The sequence below is a fragment of the Alligator sinensis genome, unplaced genomic scaffold, assembly GCF_000455745.1.
Source record: "Alligator sinensis unplaced genomic scaffold, ASM45574v1 scaffold205_2, whole genome shotgun sequence".
NCBI lineage: Eukaryota > Metazoa > Chordata > Crocodylia > Alligatoridae > Alligator > Alligator sinensis.
The window spans coordinates 591154-609902 of record NW_005842563.1 but is presented as its reverse complement, the minus strand read 5'-3'; the positions used below and the strand labels follow the sequence as shown (position 1 = coordinate 609902).

Sequence of the window (18749 nt, the reverse complement as noted above, 5' to 3'; positions counted from 1 at the left end):
TCTTTCCCTGCATCGGGAGGTTTTTTTTTTGTGGCAAGTATGCATTACATGATTTTTTTTACTGCAGTTAACAGCATGCCTTTTCTGTGAAAAAAGAAGCCAGCTTTCACATCTTACATGTGTAGACCTCATGGTCTTCACTAATAAACAGAATCATTATGTGTGTTCTACACTAGACTGCTATGAATCCTTCAGTACTCATTTATCACAGCCATTGTTGTTTCTTAGTCCAGTCTCTCCCCTATACTGTGGGAATGTATTATTAAGGCATTGTGCTTCACAAAGAACACACAATTTGCAATTGCTTATTCAGTGTTAAGTGAACTTCAGAATATTCACTTTTTATTAACTTATACCTTAGTTACTCATCAAATTGATTTACCAGTCAACACTAACTCCCACTTAAATCAGGTGTCCTTTTGGGATTCATTGTATTGCTGTCACTCTCTTGTTGGCTCCCTTCTACATGATGAGTGCATGCAGTCCACCCTCTAATTCTTGTTTATCTGGCCCTTTATATTTGAGCCAGCTCCATTTTCTCTGATGGAAACAATCAAGCAGGAACACATTTCATGTCAACAACTGCCTCTTACTCTGTGTAAATAAACAATTTCCACATGAATAATTACTGTAACTTAATTAAGAAAATATTAAGAAAAGAAAGGAATCCAGATTGATGGTCATACAGTTTACCATAAAGTCTAATAAAAAGTACATTTTATTCATTTCCCCTTTTACTCTCATTCATTATCAAGACTCACAAAGAAAATGTTCACAGTCTCTCTTGTGTAAGTAGTATGCAGTTATTTTTTTTTAGTAAACCAATACTCTGATAATTAAAAATGAAAAAAAAAAACCAACAGACTATCTTGCATCCAGAAAGACAGCTTTTGTGGATATTTCTGTAGGTATGGCTACAGCCCGTATATATTAGCCCAAGCTAGATTTAAACTAACTGGCTTGGGTACTGATATCAATGTAACTCAGGGGTGGACAATTATTTGGGCTGGAGGGACACTCAGGGAGTTTGGGCAAGCTGTTGCAGGCTGGGTCAGCACCTCCCCATGCCTCCCCACTCCCCTCTCCCAACCCCAACAGCTCACCAAAACACTCTAAGTGGCCCTCCAGCCCAAATAATTGCCCATGCCTGGGCAGAGAGAGCAGGGTTAGGGAAACCTTTGTTCCCTCCTTCTCCCTGCAACCCCACCCCAAGTCCCTGGCACACAGCCAGACCAGTGCCACATTGCATTCCCACATGCTGGCTCAGGCCACGTGGCACAGCTGGCACAGCTCCTGCCCAATCCAGTCACATGCTGGGGACTCGGGGTGGGAAAGGAGGTGCAGGGAGAAGGGGAGAAACAGTGCAATATGGACTTGGCCAGGCCCAGATGACCCATGGATCCTGGCCCCTTCTTCCTGTACCCTTCCCTGTCCCAAGTCCCTGGCATGCAGCCAGGTGAGGCAGGAGCCACGCCAGCTGCACTCATGCAGCCTGAAGCAGCATGCAGGAACACAGTGTAGCACTGGCCTGGCCCTGTGCCAGGGAGTCAGGATGTGGGAGGGGGCACAGAGAGAAGGGAGCTGGGAGCTGCGGGTTATCTGAACCTGGCCGGGCTGGTGATGCTCTGTGCTCCCCTCTTCTCCCTGCACCCCTTCTTCTGCCCCAAGTTCCCCAGCATGTGTCCAGGCTGGTGCCATGCTGTGTGTGTTCCCACACACCACTTTAGGACCTGTGAGTGCAGCTGGCATGGCACCTGCCCAACCCAGCCACGTGCCAGGGATTCAGGGTTGGACAGGGGCCTCACCAGCTGCTCCAGCTGCACCCACATGGTGCAGCCCAAAACAGCATGCAGGAACACACTGCAGCACTTGTGCCTATGCCCCTACCAGACCCTGATATGGCAAAGTCTGGATAACCCGTGGCTCCTGGCCCTCTTCCTCCTGCAGCCCCTGCCCCATCAGCAGGGAGAACCTGCCTGAGCTTTGGCTCACCAGGAACAGGGTCAGAGTGGTGTGCAGACAGCCTTGCAGAGCAGAAGCCTGGCTAGGAGCTCAGCACTCCCTGCCTTGGAACTTACACTGGTAGCTAGGGGGCAGGACAGGGAAGGCTAGCCAGGGAGGGGAGGTGAGTGGCTGCTGATGCTGCAGCTTGACTGGCATAGGGAAACGTGAGAGGCACTGAAAGCCATGGCAGCTGTGGGCTAGATACAGTTTTCCTTCAAAGAAGTAGTCACGGGCAGGGTAAAATTATTTGGTGGGCTGGATCGAGCCCTCAGGCCGTATTTTGCCCACCCCTAGTGTAACTGTTAGAACACAGAGCTCACCAAGAGCTAAGTCCCATGCTGTTGCATCTAAAGAGTAATAAGCATCCCAGATAGTCAGCTTAAAGTTATTTGGGGTATGTTTACACTCTGTAGTTGCACCTTTGGAATTCATATGTACTGGGCATGTCTACGTGTTGCTGTATGCTGACATTGTTACTGTGCTGTGTTTTAGTACTTGCTTTGTGGAAGTACTAAAATATGGTGCAGTAACCGCCCATACTGCGGCATACGGGTGGCACGGGCTTAGATTCACTGGCTATGTCGCCATAGCAGCACACTAGAACCGGGGAGTGCACCACTGCCGTGGTGTAGCTGACAATCAGGTGTAGACGCACGTGATTGCTACACTGCCATAGGGCGCTATACAGCAACATAGCACATCGCTGTGTCGCTATTGGGTGATGTGTAGACGTACCCACTGGGTGCATCTACAAGTACAATTAACATGAAGCAATAAACTCCACAGCAGTTTGAGCCAAAGTAAACTACTCCCAGGCACAGCATCCACATATGCACCCAGGACAGCAGCAATTAGAGCTGAGGCAGAGCAGGTCAGGTTGGCAGAAGACATGGGGGGGGTTAGTCCCAGGCTTTGGGTGGTGGCTCCCAGCTGCCTGGGCTGACTGAGTGCAATTTACACCCATGGTCAGCATCTACACATGTATTTAAACATAGTAAATTACCCCAACAGTACTGTCTCACTGCAGCATTAATTAGTTTACTGCAGCCTAACACCAGTGCACATGTAGATGGTGATGCTTTTTTTCTGCAGCTACGTAGTCTATTTCAAAATTAAGTGCATGTATAGATGCAGCCACCCTGTATTAGTTTCCCTCCACCTTTTGCTTTACTGTGTACCCATGGACCAACCTCAGTCCTAGCAGTACTGGTTTATGCCATAACATGGGAATCATTCCTTACAAAGAGAGATATTGAGTAAGTTGCCCAGGGCAGAAAAAGCTGGTGGGCTTCTCCATTTCTCAATTCCTTATGCTCAAAGAAGTGAGAAGATGACCTTCTCTGCTTATTAAGAAACACTTACATCCCCTCTTTTCAACCAGCTCCCTTAATTCCAAGAAACACATCCCTCCCTTTCACTTGAATACACTTCTGATTCCTTCTTCTCATGAATCTTGGATTGGGAGCACTAAGAGAAATAAAAAATGGCTCTAAATAAAATAACCTCCAGTGAGAAATTCTAGGAAGAGACGTGTCTGTCTTCATTTCTGACTTTGTTTAAGGAGAGTTAGTCTGGTAGTCAGGGCAGGATCTGAGAGACAGGAGTTATGGGGTCACTTCTGGCTCTATAAACAGAACAGTATTGAGAAAGAAGCAAAATACCTACTACACAGAGGTACTCAGATGCTTGTTTAATGGTAATAAAGGACATAAATATTCTTAGAAGAAAATGTAAATAATTATTAGGACTAATATTTATTGTGGAGTATTTTATGAGGCCTCCTACTATAGAATGGAAGAGCTCAACTTCTATGGAACTTTAAAAATTACTGAAGACAATGTCTTGGGGTAACAGGTTTAGGTGCAGGACATATAGAACAGCTTCCCAGAAGAAGAGCAGGAAACTGCTTTTCTAATTTTTTTATGCTTGTTTGCTCTGTGAGTAGTCTTGTCCATTTCCTTTATCTGTTGTAAATCACCTCAATATAGTGCAGATACAGGAAAAATGGCTGCGTTCTTAAATTGGGCCTATGAGCATACTCTGATATTTCATAAAACACAATATATAAGTTCTGAAATAAAAGTGAACTTGGAAGCTTTTCTTCTGGGTGCTTGTCAGAAACTGGTCCAAAACTGACGAAAATTACTGATGAAATATATTGAACAGAGGCTGGCTGATCCTTTGGCAAAAAACCTCAGTATCTTTTCATTGATATTCGCTAGAGCTGTAACCCTCACTTGAAACTATATTAGGAAATACACTGTTAGGGAGATTAAGACCTGTTCCTAAAACTCCTCTAAATTAATGAGGATTTCTTCAATGGCTTTTGAATCAGGTTTCTGGTGCTGTGCCCAATTTGGGGAGGAATTGTAGGATTTATTTTCCCTCAGTCAGATTTTTGTTCACACTAACTCAGGAGAATTAAACATGTATGAAGGTATCTGCCCCACCCTTCACCCCCCGTTTTTCCATTGATTCTTCTATTCGGTTTTCCTAAACTTGATATAAAGTATTTAAAAAACTTCAAAATATGAGAAAAGCTAAGTATTTATTTTTTCTGGATTGGAAAGTAATTTGCATCAAATACTTAATGATGTACAACTAGAAACACATGTTAAGCTTATAAGCAACTACAAAATAGAAAATACAACCAATTACATTTTTGGTTAACCACTTGGATTGCTTTTCATTCTTCTGTGATTGCATGAGTAAAACAGACTTTCATTTTTATATTGACATTACTTCAATCAGACAGCAGAGTTTACTGGTTTATATGTGTATCTCTTTCTATTGCCTGACACCTTCTTCTTGCCAGGGTTATCAATTCATGGGAAACTTGAAAGGCTGCATTTTTATTGGCAGTGTATTTTTATTTATTGATTTATTTTTACTCAAGGGAAGTGGATTTCCTAAAGAAATATCACAGCTGCAACAAAATACCAGGAAACAACTGACCAAACAGTGCATATAAAATTTTAAGTGAACAAATTAAAAACAATACCGTCTAATTAAAAAGTACCAATGGGAAGTCCAAACATTTGAAAATTCAATTAAAAAAGCTCTGGCACCCTTCTGACATGGATAAAGTTGGCATTTTCTGAACAGCAGTCTTCTCACCTGTCTCAGTGAGATCTCAGGATCCCACGGTGGATTGTTTTCATACATTGCAATGTTCTTAATTAATGTAGAAACACTAACAATAGACTATTGTATGCATCCAGTCACTTTTTATGAGCATGTTTTGTTTTTTTTCATTTCCTACAAATAAAACAAGACGTAGGCTTATACTCACTATCACCATCACATTCCAATTTATATTAAATTTCTTTAATTTGTAACTTCTATTTTGAGTATTTTTCTCTCTCTCCATTTTTAGAACCCACCTCCTCATTTCCCTAGAATTAGTGCTTCATTAATGCAAGCCCAGAGAGTGGAAGCCATGAGGTGTGAGGTCCAGGAGAAGCATAAGGAAGAGTACAAGAAAGCTCTGGTAGCCATCAAGAACCGTTTGAGAGAAATGGAGGGTCCTGATATCAAGGAAAGTCTCCAAGAGCAGATACGCCAATGGTTCATTGAGTGCCGGTGAGAAGAGAAAACACATTTACCACTGCAGACATTGTATTAGTGCCAAAAGGCCAGGTTGTACTTTCCTTACAGTTAGTAGTTTCTCGTTCTCCAGTAGTTCAACTGGGAACAGAGGTACTGCTCAGAAGTAATGGCAGAATCAGGCCCGGAAAGATTAAACTCAGAATGTATTTAAATAGCATTTTATTTCATCTTTTACTTTTATAAGAGGTTATGAGGAAACACTGTCATCCCTGCTTGAATATAGAGGACTGATGTACAACCTTTTTGACAAGTGTGCTACAAGTCCAAAGTACGAGATAATGCCGCTCTGAATGATCAGCTGCTGCTGTTACCCAGTGCTGCAGAATCTTGTTACCACCTGAGGTGGCAACACAGAATTTGCCTCCCACAGGGCCGAACTCTCAAATTGGCACTGGCCCCACAATGTCCGCTGCTTTCCAGTGCTGCTCCAATCTGCACCCCTTCCCTGACTTGGACTCCCGCCCTGGCTTCCGGTGCACCCTTTAACTCAGCACCTGGGGCTCACTTAGAAAACACACCAGCTGATATAGAGGATTCATGAGGTACTGAGAAACCTCCCAGCTGATAAAGAAATACAGATTTGCCACAGTGTATCAAGTCCCTGACAATGAGGTCCAGTTCTAGCCAGAATGAAAATTTACTTGGTTTCAATTCTACAAACACTAGCATGTTTCATTTTACTTGCATCATTAGTCCTTTGATTTCGGTGGACATTTGCCATGTTAAGTACATACGTGTAAGTTCAGGCTACTGATACACAAGGATCTCTGAGCAATTTTAACTCAGACAAGTAGTCCTTAGCTGATGAAATTCTACACTTTAAGCAAGGGCTGGACAATTATTTTGGCTGGAGGGCTGCTTTATGAGTTTTGGTGAGCTATCAAGAGCTGCAAGGGTAGCTCTGCCCCTTGATGGGTGCCTTGCCTCCTGGTGCCACCTGGGGACCAGAAGTCCTGCCCCTGGGCCCCTGACCTTTGCCACCATAAGTCCCTCCCCTTGCCCCATAAGTACTCCTTTTGGGAGGGGGGTTGCCATCTTGAAACCAGAAAAAAACCCAAACCAAATCATATACTAAAAAAAATCAAACATCTACAATAACTTATTTTAATTTTATGTAAAAATATATTTTTATCCTGATTTATGTGTGTTTGCATAGTATATCTAGAGGTGATTAGAGGCTATTGCATAATAGCTCAAAATACAGTCTTATACAGTGTATATTGTGTGGGAGTTAAGGGCGGGGTGGCGTGTGGGTATGGGGGGAAGGTGGGGCCGTGGGTGTGAAGGGGTATGGGTGTGGGGTACGTGGTTGGAGTGGGGGTGTGTGTAGGTATGATGGGATGGGGGGTGGGTGTGTGTTTGCGGGCTGTGGATGTGTTCAGGGTTATGCTGGGGGGGTGATGTGTGTGGGAAGGTGTCGGTATGTGTGTGGGGTGAGGAGGGGCCTCAGAGTCCAGGGTGTGAGAGTCCATGGAGCTGCATGTGGTGGCAGTAAGTAGGGCCAGCTCCACCTGGCCCCGTAGCTCTCAGCTCTCTGTGCTCCCACCCCAGTCCCTGGCCACAGGTGGCAGCAGCATGTGAGGCCAGCTCCACCCAGCCCCATAGCATGCGGCTCCTGCGCTCCCACCTTTGTCCTTGACCGCATGTGGTGGCAGCACGTGGGGCCAGTCTGACCTAGCACCATAGCACTTAGCTCTTGCAGCACGCAGAGCAAACCCAGCCCAGCCCCACAGTACACAGTCCCTGCACTCCCACCCTCTTTCCCCCAGTGAGAGGCCCTGGCCCTATGGGGCCCTTCACTGAATACCCAAGCTGACAGGCAGAGAGGCTGGGACCAGCCATGGGGTGGCCAAGCAAAGGTCTCTGCCAGGCAGAGGCCTCTCATCTCTAGCGACCCCTGCTCAGGGCTGGGGCGGGTCAGGCCAGGCTGTGGTGGAGGGATGGTTGCTTAGCAACCAGAGCCACACCTCCTGCAGGGACGCACTAGCTTGCAGAGGGGCAGCCCAGAGCCAGGGCTTATGGAGGGGCCCCTTGGGCCAGATGAAATTGCCTGGCAGACTGGATACGGCCTGCAGGTTGTATTTTGTCTGTCCCTGCTTTAAGCTCTATAATGGTATTATCATGGAAAGGAGGATAATACAGAAATAGATTGTTTGCAAAATACTCTGTCTCCAGTATCTGACTGATAAGATGCATTAATAAAAAAAATTGACAGAGGTGGTAAATCACGGTATTTACCTTATTGCAAATGCTTTGCACACTTTGTTCATTATCATTACCTGTGGTTTGTATCTTGTGCTGTTTGCCCACTGTGCACAACTGATAGTTTGTCTTCTGGATCCATGTCTGTTATTCTGTTGGGTGTATTGGCCCACAATATGCCTCCAATGCAGTATCCAGATATCACATCCACTGTTAGTCTTCATGTGTTTCCAAAATTCATATTCTGGTAAATCCTGGTCTTGAAAAGTTTCTTGTGCCCACATGATTTCTGTTCATTTTCATTTAGGGTTCTCTTGGCACGTAACAGTAGGTGTAAGCATACATTAAATCCTGGAAGTTTTAAGGAAATAGTTCCAATGATTATTGCATTATAATGTGCAATATAGCTACTTCCGTATTCTGCCTCTACTCATAATGCAAGAATGAATAGGACTTTTGAGAACAATGGACTGCTGGTGTTACTACTCACTGGGTGCATCTACATGAGATGCTTTACTCGAGATTAGATCTAATTACTGCGCAGTAAGCATCACCATCTACATGTGCAGATGCTTACTGTGCAGTAATTAGCTCTAACCATGAGTTAATTTGCTACCTGTAAATAAAAGTAGAATTTTTACTCTCAATTATTTACTGTGCAGTACAGTACGTGTAGACGGCCAATCAGGAGCAAATATGGTCCTGGTCAGCTGGGCAGCAGTGGGTGGGGGATTGCTCCCTGCCCCCGGGAGCTGTCAGCTGTTAGGTAGCTCCACAACTGGAGCCCAATGTCCCTCTGCCCCGGCAACAGGGAGCTCCCAAGTCCCCTTCTCCTGATCACGATCAGAGAGCGGAAGCTGGGAGATTCTCATCTCCCAGCCCAAGATCCATGGTCGTGGGGCCTGGGCTGGGAGATTCTTATCTCCCAGCCCAAGCTCCACGGTTGCAGGGCCGCCGATGGAAGTTTCTTATCTCCCAGCCCGAGCTCTGCAGTCATGGGGCCTGGGCTTGGAGATTCTTATTGCAATTGGGAAGTGGGGGTTGGGAGCTCCCGGCTGCCGGGGCAGGGGGACAATATCCCCACCCAGGTTCCAGTGGCAGAGCTCACCCCGGCAACAGGCAGCTCCCAGGGACAGGGAGCAATGTCCGAGTCCCTGCCAGGAGACAGCTGTCTCCTGGTCCTGTGCTCCCTGCTGGCCCCTGGGTCCTGTGCTCCCTGCTGACCCAGGAGGAGCCTAGAGCTCTGCTGGCTGCAGCAGAGGCCTGGTGCAGGGCTGCAGAGAGTGGGAGCAGTCTGCTCCTACGAGCAGAAAATCTGCTCCCATGTCCCTGAATGTGTATACTGTCATGATGCACCCACTATGAGCAATAGTGGCAGAATCTTATCCTAGAAACAAGTAAGAGTGAATATAGAGGAATTAGGATGATGGCTTTCAAAAAAAGCAGGCAAAAAAACTCAAGACAAAAAGTAAAGTGTGATAGATAGATAGCTAGAATGGAAAAACTGAAGATTTTAAAGGACATGTAACATACTGGAAAAAACATGTTATCTCAACAAAATCAGGGGCTACGTGTCTCAGCCAACCAGCTGATGGCCATGTACAATTATATGTTGACTTTACTGGGCATGAGATCAAGCCCTAAATAAATGATAGTGTGAGTGTATCTCCATGTGCTGGGTTTCAAAGCTCTGAATATAAAAATAAAATGACATAAAAATTCTAGGAAGTGTTTACCATCACATATATGTACAGAATCAGAAAACCAAACATAAAATATACCTGGATATATTTGATATGGTCCATTCCTCTTTTGGGGATTTTAATATCTTGCCTAAATTACCATATTTGACTTTATTTCTACCTCTTCTAGCCTATTCCACAAAAGCATGGTCTATGTTGCTAATCTCAGGTTTTGTGCAAAGGACATCATTACTACATTAGTAAGGATACAGCTCCAGCCCAGGCTGCCCTGGACCCTTCTTGTTCTGTCACTCCCTACCTCCTTCCACTTCTCCCCACATGTTCTGAAGTGCAGAAAGATCCCACTAGCTTTGATCAACAGTTTCAGATTTAGTAATACCTCTAGCATAAGTCAGTCATGCCCAGTAAAACTGATTCTAGAGCAGTGATTCTCAATCAGGGTGCCTCAGCACCCTGAGATGCTGATAGATCCATTGAAGGGCAGTGTGGTGTGCTACACAGTAATAGCTCTTATGTATACAAACACCTACACACAATTCACAACATAAACCCTAAGATTTCAAATAGGAATCCATAATGTCAAAACATTCTGACCTGTTGTGGTCTTTCTGAGTTCTTTAAAGTACCAGAATTGCTCTATTTTTTTCTGTGGTCAAGAAATGAGTGAAAGCTAAGTGCTGGCATTTTCTGAGGGATGCCTTGAGTCTAATGAGAAGTGTCTTAAGTCTGCAAAGCTTGAGAACCACTGTTCTAGGGGTTAGAAGAACTAGCTGAAGTATCCCATGAACAACAGGATTTTGTGTTGTGTTTTTTAGAATCAGTAACAGACAAGTGATATCCCAGAACATTAAATAACACTAAGTCATAAACCTATTTTAAGAGAGGTACTAGAAATGATTGTCAGTACTTGTCCATCAAGGGACTAAACAGACAGACAGCTAAGGGACTCATGTTCTAAAATAAGAGCGTCTGCACATAGAGTTAATTAAGAACAGGTAATCAGGAACAACTCCATCTGTAGGTAAGCCCTTAGCTACTTTCTTTTGTAAATAAATTGCCCCCCATCAAATTTGTGAATCACTTGGGGGTGTACCTCAAGGCTAAGGACAGGTTCCATTTCTAAACCGTGTTTGCAATGTGTTATTGATCAAAAACAGTTGTTGCAAATGCAGTGGGTGAAATCCTGGCCTTGCAGAAAAGTTGCCAATGACTTCAGAATGATTTTGCCCAATGTTTTAGTTCATTTGAATCTGTCTGAGTGATAAAGAGTTTTGATAGTGAGGCTAGTCATGATGAATCATCTGCTAACCTTTTGCTGTCTATGAAAGGCCTCCATGTATAACCAAAACAAATTTACTATGCCCATATTCTTTTCCATTTGAATAAGTCAAAAGAGAATCCTCAGATTTCTTCACATGGATGGCCTAGCATGCCAAGCCAGACTTTCAACATAAAACAGGAGAAACCTGCCACAAAACTTGTGTGGCTGCCTGTACACATGCCTATTACTCAAAGCGCCCCCACGGCCATTTTGAAACATGGGGGGCTTAACACACATGCTGGTGAAGTGACATTAGAGTGTTCTAATTATAACACGGAGAGGACTCAATCAAGTCTGCTTCAACATGTTCTAATTAGAATGTGCATGAGTACATCTGTAGGCAGCCTATCGTGCTAGCAGGACATGTTGTTCTTTTCCTTGCATGCGTCACTGAACAGTGGCTCAGAATCATAAGCATTAAGTTTTAGTATTTGCCAGGATGTATTTTTGATCTCTATAAAACTAACGTGAACAACATGTAAATACATTGTAGAAGCTGTTTTTTAATTAGCATTATTGATACATTGTACATAGCTTATTAAAAACAGGTAACAGAAGGGAAACATTCATCCTCCTCAGTAAATTTTGTTGCAAATACCAAGAAAAAAAATTAAAACAATTTTATTCTTCCATCCCATATCTTACCTTTAACTAGGAAAGAATGTGACAAATACAATTTGCAAGTGCTGTCTTTCAAAGCATAGCTGTTAACTCTATGATTAGCTTTTAAAAGTAATAGGCAAATACCATATTTACCCAAATTCAAGATTACTCTGAATTTAAGACAACCCCCCAGTTAATAGATTCTCAACATGGAAAATTATACATCTAATTTCCCATGTCTAGAATCTAGTTGTTGGAGAGTCCTCTTAAAATCATCCCATCTATCGCTGAAACAAGGAAAGTAGTAGCAAGAAAAGCAGCAGCGGGGTCCCATGCCCCTTTTCCCCCACTTGTCACTTCTCCTCATGCCACTTGTCCTTCCTGCCCTCCCCCCAGTCATTTACCTTTACAGCTGCTCTGGCTCCATCTCCACCAAGCCAGGCAGAAGTGACACCTCCAGTTCCAGCCTCCAACCCCCAGCCCAAATCAGTCAGGGCCAGAGCTGTAGCTGCTTCCCCTGCCACTCCATACACCCCTTCCCTGTGCTCCCCCACTTCTCTGTGCATCCCTTTCCATGCATTACCCCTGCATGCCCCTTCCCTGTGCTCCCCCCTGCACCACATGCCCCTTCTAGGGTGACCACCTTTTCAAAATGGAAAGGCAGGACACATGCCTATTCCACCCCTCCTCCCCCCACCTGCTGGTGGCACAGCTGGAGCAGAGCTGAGCACAGTGGGGGCAGATGCAGGCTGCCCGCTGCAGGCTTGGGGCTCCCCACCCTGCTGCCTTTCCCCCGGGAGCTCCACACTGGCCGTGCACCCCTGCCTACCCGGAAACACCGAGGGGCACAACTCCATGCCGCCATCGCTGCCACACACTCCTGCTGCCAGGCAAGCAGGGAGCGCCTCACCATGGTGGTGTGGGGCTCCCGGGGGGAGGGCAGCAGGGTGGCGAGCCCCAAGCCTACAGCAGGCAGATTGCATTCACCCTGGCCCCGCACATAAATCTGGGGTGGGGCGGGGCATGTGCCTTCCCATGCCCTCCTGGCCCTCCTCAGGAGCACACACAACAACAGGGAGCCATGCTGTCCCCCCAAGACAATCGTCTTGTGGCTCCATCCCGTTCCCCACCCTGACCCTATGCACTGCCCCAGCTGGGCAGTTCCCACAATCCCAGCCTCCGACCCACATCCTCCCTTACCATGGGGGTCTCAATCTGTCCCTCTATGTCCCCTCCCCACACCATAGACCTTTACCTGCAGTGAGCTGCTTTCCACACTGCCTGGCTGTATTCTCAGCCACATGCATGTGTGTGGGCGCACATGTATACGTGGCACCACCTGCATCCCACTCCTCTGAGTCCAAGCAGCCCCTTGCAGGCTGGAATGGTACCAGCCTGCAAGGGGAAACCCACCATTTCCCACAGTGTTCTGTAGTGAATGGAAAACCTAGATCCCTGCACAACACTGGGAATCCGGGACAAATGCTGTCCCGGAATCATGCAGTCCAGCACTGGAATTTCAGGTTCCCATTTCAGGACTGCCATGCCCATTTAGGGATGAGTGGAAACCCTAGCCCCTTCCCCATGGCCCTTCTCTGCATTCCCCTTGCCTTTTTCCCATGCTCCCCTCGCTCCATGTGCCCCTTCCCATGTGCTCCCCCACCACCCATTTCCCCATGCTACCCCTTGCATTGTGCATCTTTCCCTGTGCTCCCCCAGAACTGCATGCCCTTTCCCCATGCTCCCCTCCTGCACTGCGTGCCCCCTGCCCTGCACCCCTTCCTTAAACTCCCTCTACTCCACATGTCCCTTCCCCTGTGCTACCCCTGCTGCCCTTTCTCCTGTGATCCTCCCTACACCATGTGCTCCTTCCCTGTGCTCCCCCCGTACTGCATGCTCTCTTCCCCTGTACTCTCCCATTGCTCTATGAACCTCCTACTTGCTGCATGAGCCACTCTGACCCCATCTGGAGCTGCAGCAGCTGCCTGTCTGACCCATACTTAAATCTAAGACAAGGGTTTTTTTCTTTGTGCTAAATGAGGGGAAAAATGTCTTCGATTTGAGTAAACATGATATTGGATTCCCTGCTTGTAAAAGGGAGTGTTGCTAAAATATTTACCCTTTTGTTTCCCAGAAAAGAGTGACCATGACTTCAGTCATTTTGAAATCTATGACAGATTTTATGGTTATAGAGGTTCTAAAAAACCTTCCCAAAGGAGTAAATTTAATGAAGAGTTCTATTTTGTTGTAGCACTTACACTAGAATCTCAGTAGAGAAATATGCTTTTTATAACTCACATCTATTTTATGTTCCCGCTATCCATCATTCTGCTTACCTGGATCTGTTCCTGTCAGTCTGGTGAATCATTAACATAAACATTTCCAAGCTTCTGTACCGTCTGGTCCTTGCCCACAACCCTGGGAAAAAAGGCAATTTTGAAATCTTAAAATAATTTAAGGAAACATAGGCCCTCACTTTAAAGAAATGGAATGTGCATAAAGATCTCATATATCAAAAATACCCTATGAGTTGTGCAACAAGAATACAAACATTCCAAACCTAATAACAGCTGCAATCAACCTTCAAGTTGTTCAGGTTTTAGCCATAAAACTGTCACTGAAACCCTTACCCCATTGCGTTTAAAACATAAAGGATTTTGTTTTAAAAATGAGGAACTATATCATTCTAATTTTATTTTCTGGAGTATTCAAGTTATGGAAAGTGGTTTTTTTCTGTAAATGGAGTCCTTTTGCGGATTTGCACTGTGTGCAAGAATGCCATGGTTCTCCATCAGAAAACTATTGTTAATTTGCTTTTTATTGAATTATATACTACTTTGAACAAAACATAATCACCCCAAGTACAACAGCAATACTAGGTCTTCCTAATTCTTTAACATTACTAACTCTTTGTACATGATATCTACAAAATCAGGCTAATAATGTTCAGATAATTACCCCAGAACGATCAATAATATTAGGGAAGTCCCATTTATATCAAACACAAAAACCTCCATTAATGTTAAAAAAAACTTCCAGGAAATATGACTATATGTTGGTCAGAACTCAACATGAAGAATTCAGGAATCAAGATGAGGTTATTACTTGAGATTGCCTCCAGAATCACAGGGGAGAGCCTAAACACACAAGCTTCGCTATAATGTATCTTATGCCCTCTAGCTGTAACAATTTATTTTGTGCATTTCTTGGAGAATTTATGTGTCTCCCAGCAGTGCTCTAGGGAGCTTTTCATCAGTGGCATTGCTGACCTAATAACAAGGGATCCAAGTAATAGCAACTTTTATGTACATGTTATGTGTTATTCCCACAGATATGGGGATTGATTTTCTGGAGAAAGGAGGAGGCAAGGGGTAAATGTGCTCTCATAATAGGTTTACACTTTACTGATTAGTTTTGAATGTCCGCTTTCTCTGCCTGCTGGCTTGAGTATTGTCAAAAAGAACCATCCAAGCTACATGGTGAGTGAATGAGACTCATTTTAAAGCAGGGGGTTCCTGTGCTTTATTTATTCTTCTTAAGCACTCTTTATTGCCAGGCCAGACTGACCAAAAGGGAGGTAAAAATAAGAGTTTTTAAGTTATAATTCCTTTTTTCATAAAGATGTTTCACTGAGCTGAGTTTAATACCCAGTACCATAACTTGGGGTGAGTGAGAGGGGCATCAGTCCTGGACATCAACTTAGTAGGGGCATTGGCATTGCCTCCCCCCTGCCCCCCATACCTCCCCCTCTCCCAAAATCTGTGCCCCACAGCATTGCTCTTGCAGCAGCCAGCAACTAGGTGCATGGACTGGGCTGCTGCTGTAGGAGCAACAGTCAGGGCAGGGAGACTGTACCACACATAGGTCCCCCACATAGGTAAGATTCCTACATGTACCCCATCCCTCCCATTCTCAGAATCCCCTGCCTTTGATGCTCAGTGACACCTCCATCTCCCCTGTGCCCCACCTCTACTCTCCCACAGGGTTTGCCCAGAGCACAACCCCTGCTCATTTAACCTGTTTTTAAAATACCAATACATTTGTTTGCAGGATTCTGTAGGAAGCAGGGGATGGAAAAGGCAGAAGAAAGATGAATAGAGGAAGAGTTTTCATATCAGAAGTATCAGACTAGGAAAGCATGTATTAGTTTAAGGTCGGAGCTGCCATATTATATTTCACATTCCACACTCATTACTCTTTGTAAAAGTAATTTTAGTGTTTGCAAAAGGTACTAGGTGACTGTCCTTAACAACTGAAATCCTGCCCTTAGGGCAGATACAGCTTGAGCTATGGCAGTGCTAAGTGGTCCTAGCTCTGATTTGGAGGAACTGACTTCTTATTTCATGTGTATCCTGAGATGTAACAGAAATGTTCTGGCTCATAAGGACCAAGCAATACAGCAGTAGTAGTAGGCAGGCATCTGTCTGTCCCACAAGACAGTAGAATTATGTCGAGTGAATAATCAGCTCTCTGCATGTAATCCTTGCTTGAAAATAAAGTGAAGCTAGAGTGACCTCTCCAGGGTGCAAAAGCCTGGGCAATATATATGGAGACACTGAGCTGCCCACACACCAGTGTCCCTCTCTTGGCCTTGCTGATTTAATCCAAAGGAAAGGCAGACATCACTACATTTGGAACCAGCTTGACTGAAGGAGCTGCCAGAGCAAAGGACATCCATGTGTCCGTCTATTGTAGCTTCACTTCTAGACTAGCTGCTAAAGAGTCCAGTCTACCGTATCGAGGAATGGACTCCAGTTCCACAAGTTTTGGCAGCATTTCCTCCATCAGGGGTAGGACTAGTACCCAATAATAGTACATGATAAACAGCAAGGAGCTTTTGTTAAAATTACTTCTCTGGTTTCTGCTGTAAAAACACAAAACAGAAGAGTTATTTCAAAGGATTTCAAGCTCCAACCTGAGAAATGTTGGGATGTCTTGCAGTGAAATAAATGGGAACAGCAGTCCCTCCATCACAGCCATCTTTCATTACAACTGCTTAGTCATTACTGAACCTCCTCTCCCACCCACATGGGGTCAACTTTTTACAGGAATTTTTCCCAGCATGTGTATCTGAAAGCTGGACTCTTGTATTCAACAGAAGCAATGGCTTGCGACCCAAAAGAAGATATTTTGCAGATGGCTATTAGTGCCCCCTCTAATAGGGATGTGGCATGATCACAGGCAATATGCATATGCCATCCCATGCAGAAACACAAATTAATAGCCAGGCTATAAAAGAAACTATTGGCATAGTCCCCTGAAATCCTTCCAATCACTGTAGGATACAACTCCTAGTCTCTTCTCTCAATTATCATTGTTTTTTTGTGTATAGTTTATATTTTCTATCTTGGTATTTTTCTAGAATAATAGTCATTTGGGTGTCTAATACTATTGTGAAAATCCAACCAAGACCACAAGCAAGGCAGTCTTTGGTGGTATCTCCTCATCTACTACATCCATCAGGTTTGTGTTATAATTTGATTCTAAAACAGAATATGAAATAAAACTGGGTCCAATGGCTGCCTATAGACATGCTCCAATGCATTCTAATTAGAATGCCTGGAAGCGGACTCAATTAATCGAGTCTTCCCTGTATTCTAATTAGAACGCTCTAGCATTGCTGCAGAACTGCTCTAATTAAAATGTCCCACCCCGAGCATGTGCATAGGCAGCCAATGGGGTTATACAAATAAAAACAAGGTACTGGCTTCTGATTCCCATATATGATGCCCCTCTTGGGCCTTAGCAGCTCAAGATGCATTTACAAATGAGAACCATGATTGCAGGGCTGGTTTTAGTGTCTTTGCTACAAAATAACATGAGTCAGAGTTTTGGCCCTTCCTGAAGGAGGTAATCTTTAAAGTTACTCTAGTCAACTTTGAACCACCCAACTTTACCCTCCATCCTGTGATGCTTCCTGTAAAGAAAAGTCCAGAGTTCAATCCAGTAAGAATTTAGGTTAGAAGTCTATATGCTATCTTCATTTAGATGAGTGGTTCTCAATTATTCTGGATTCAAGGCACCCTTCTAAAACATTTCTGAATTTAGAAATATCCCATTTCAAAATTTGATTCAGTTTATTAGTGATTATCTCCTCACACCCTCTTGGCACCCCAAATGAGAATCACTGCACTAAAGGCTAAACAAACAAAAACATGAAGTTCAGTGCAGATGACTCAACTAATGAATCTTAGAGAAGAAAATACATGTCTATCACCTTCTTTATCTCTTTCTGACTTTCACAGCTTGCTGCCTTCTGTCTACATTCAGGGTGTAATCACTGAACACAGTGGGCCCTGACCTTGAATAGGGTCATGAATATTATCATAATAAATATTATCTTTACTTTTAGATATTGAGGTCAGTGCAAATTTTATCTAATGTTTTGATGGAAGCAGATGGCACAATATGTACCACTGCATGTTCAAAATGTTGCACAATGACAGACCTTGCCTCACAGTAAACGTGGGGAGGAGTGTTAATATCCTCACCTCCCAGGGATAGAAGGATAGTTAAACTGACTTATTTCAAAGTCAGTGACAGAGCACTGGGGATATCCAGTAGTCCAGTTGCCATTTGAGTATCTGGTGATGGTGTCTCAAACTTATTTCAACTTCTCCTGCCTACTGCTATTCACATCTACTTCCGCAGGTTGCAGACATTAAAAATTAGGAAGCATGTTTCTTTGCATTCCAGTTAAAAAGAAAAAGGTCTATTCTTTCTGCTCCCTCCCCATCCCAGTCTGTGCCCAAGGGGGTGAGCACCGCCCCCATCAGTGTGGGTGCTCCCCCAGGGACTTGCAAACAAGTGATTGGAACCACCTTCCCACCAAGACCCCGCTTGCCAGCCTTAAGAGCACGAAAGGACTGGGTGGATGAGCCAGGCTGAAGAGTGCAGCACCATGTCCCATGCCTGCCTGCAGCAGATCACACTGCTCAGAGTGTGGGGGTGGCAGCTAGAGCAGGAGTCTTGAGAGGAGCAGCCAAAGGTGCCAGGAAGGAGTGCTTACCTCCTCACACAGAAGACAAGTGACATGGCACCCTTAAAAAGATCTTGTGGTACCCCAGAGTGCTGCAGCACCCTGGTGAAGAATCACTGATTAGATCCATCTTCATCTTCTGCAGAGGGGGAATATCTCATTCAGATGCAGAGATTGCATCTGAGAACTTTCTTGAGTTTCTTGAGAACTTTTCCAGCTTCCCCCAACTTCTGAGACTTTCTCGGTACTAAGACAGCAAATAAATTTGTGATAGCATAGCTTGTTCCTTCTTCCTGGGAAAGCTGTCAGTTGCTACTATTTGCCTTTC

The 18749-nt window shown here is 44.6% G+C and overlaps 1 protein-coding gene across 5 annotated transcripts in view; it reads left to right on the top strand.

The window, feature by feature from the left end:
* IQCA1 (IQ motif containing with AAA domain 1) overlaps window positions 1-18749 on the top strand; it is a 210441-nt gene that overhangs the window by 62996 nt on the left and 128696 nt on the right. For all 5 annotated transcript variants that reach the window (XM_006032340.2, XM_025214087.1, XM_025214088.1 and 2 more), the window contains one exon: window positions 5381-5586. In XM_006032340.2, the coding sequence (XP_006032402.1) occupies window positions 5381-5586 (206 nt within the window). The remainder of the gene's footprint in view (window positions 1-5380; window positions 5587-18749) is intronic.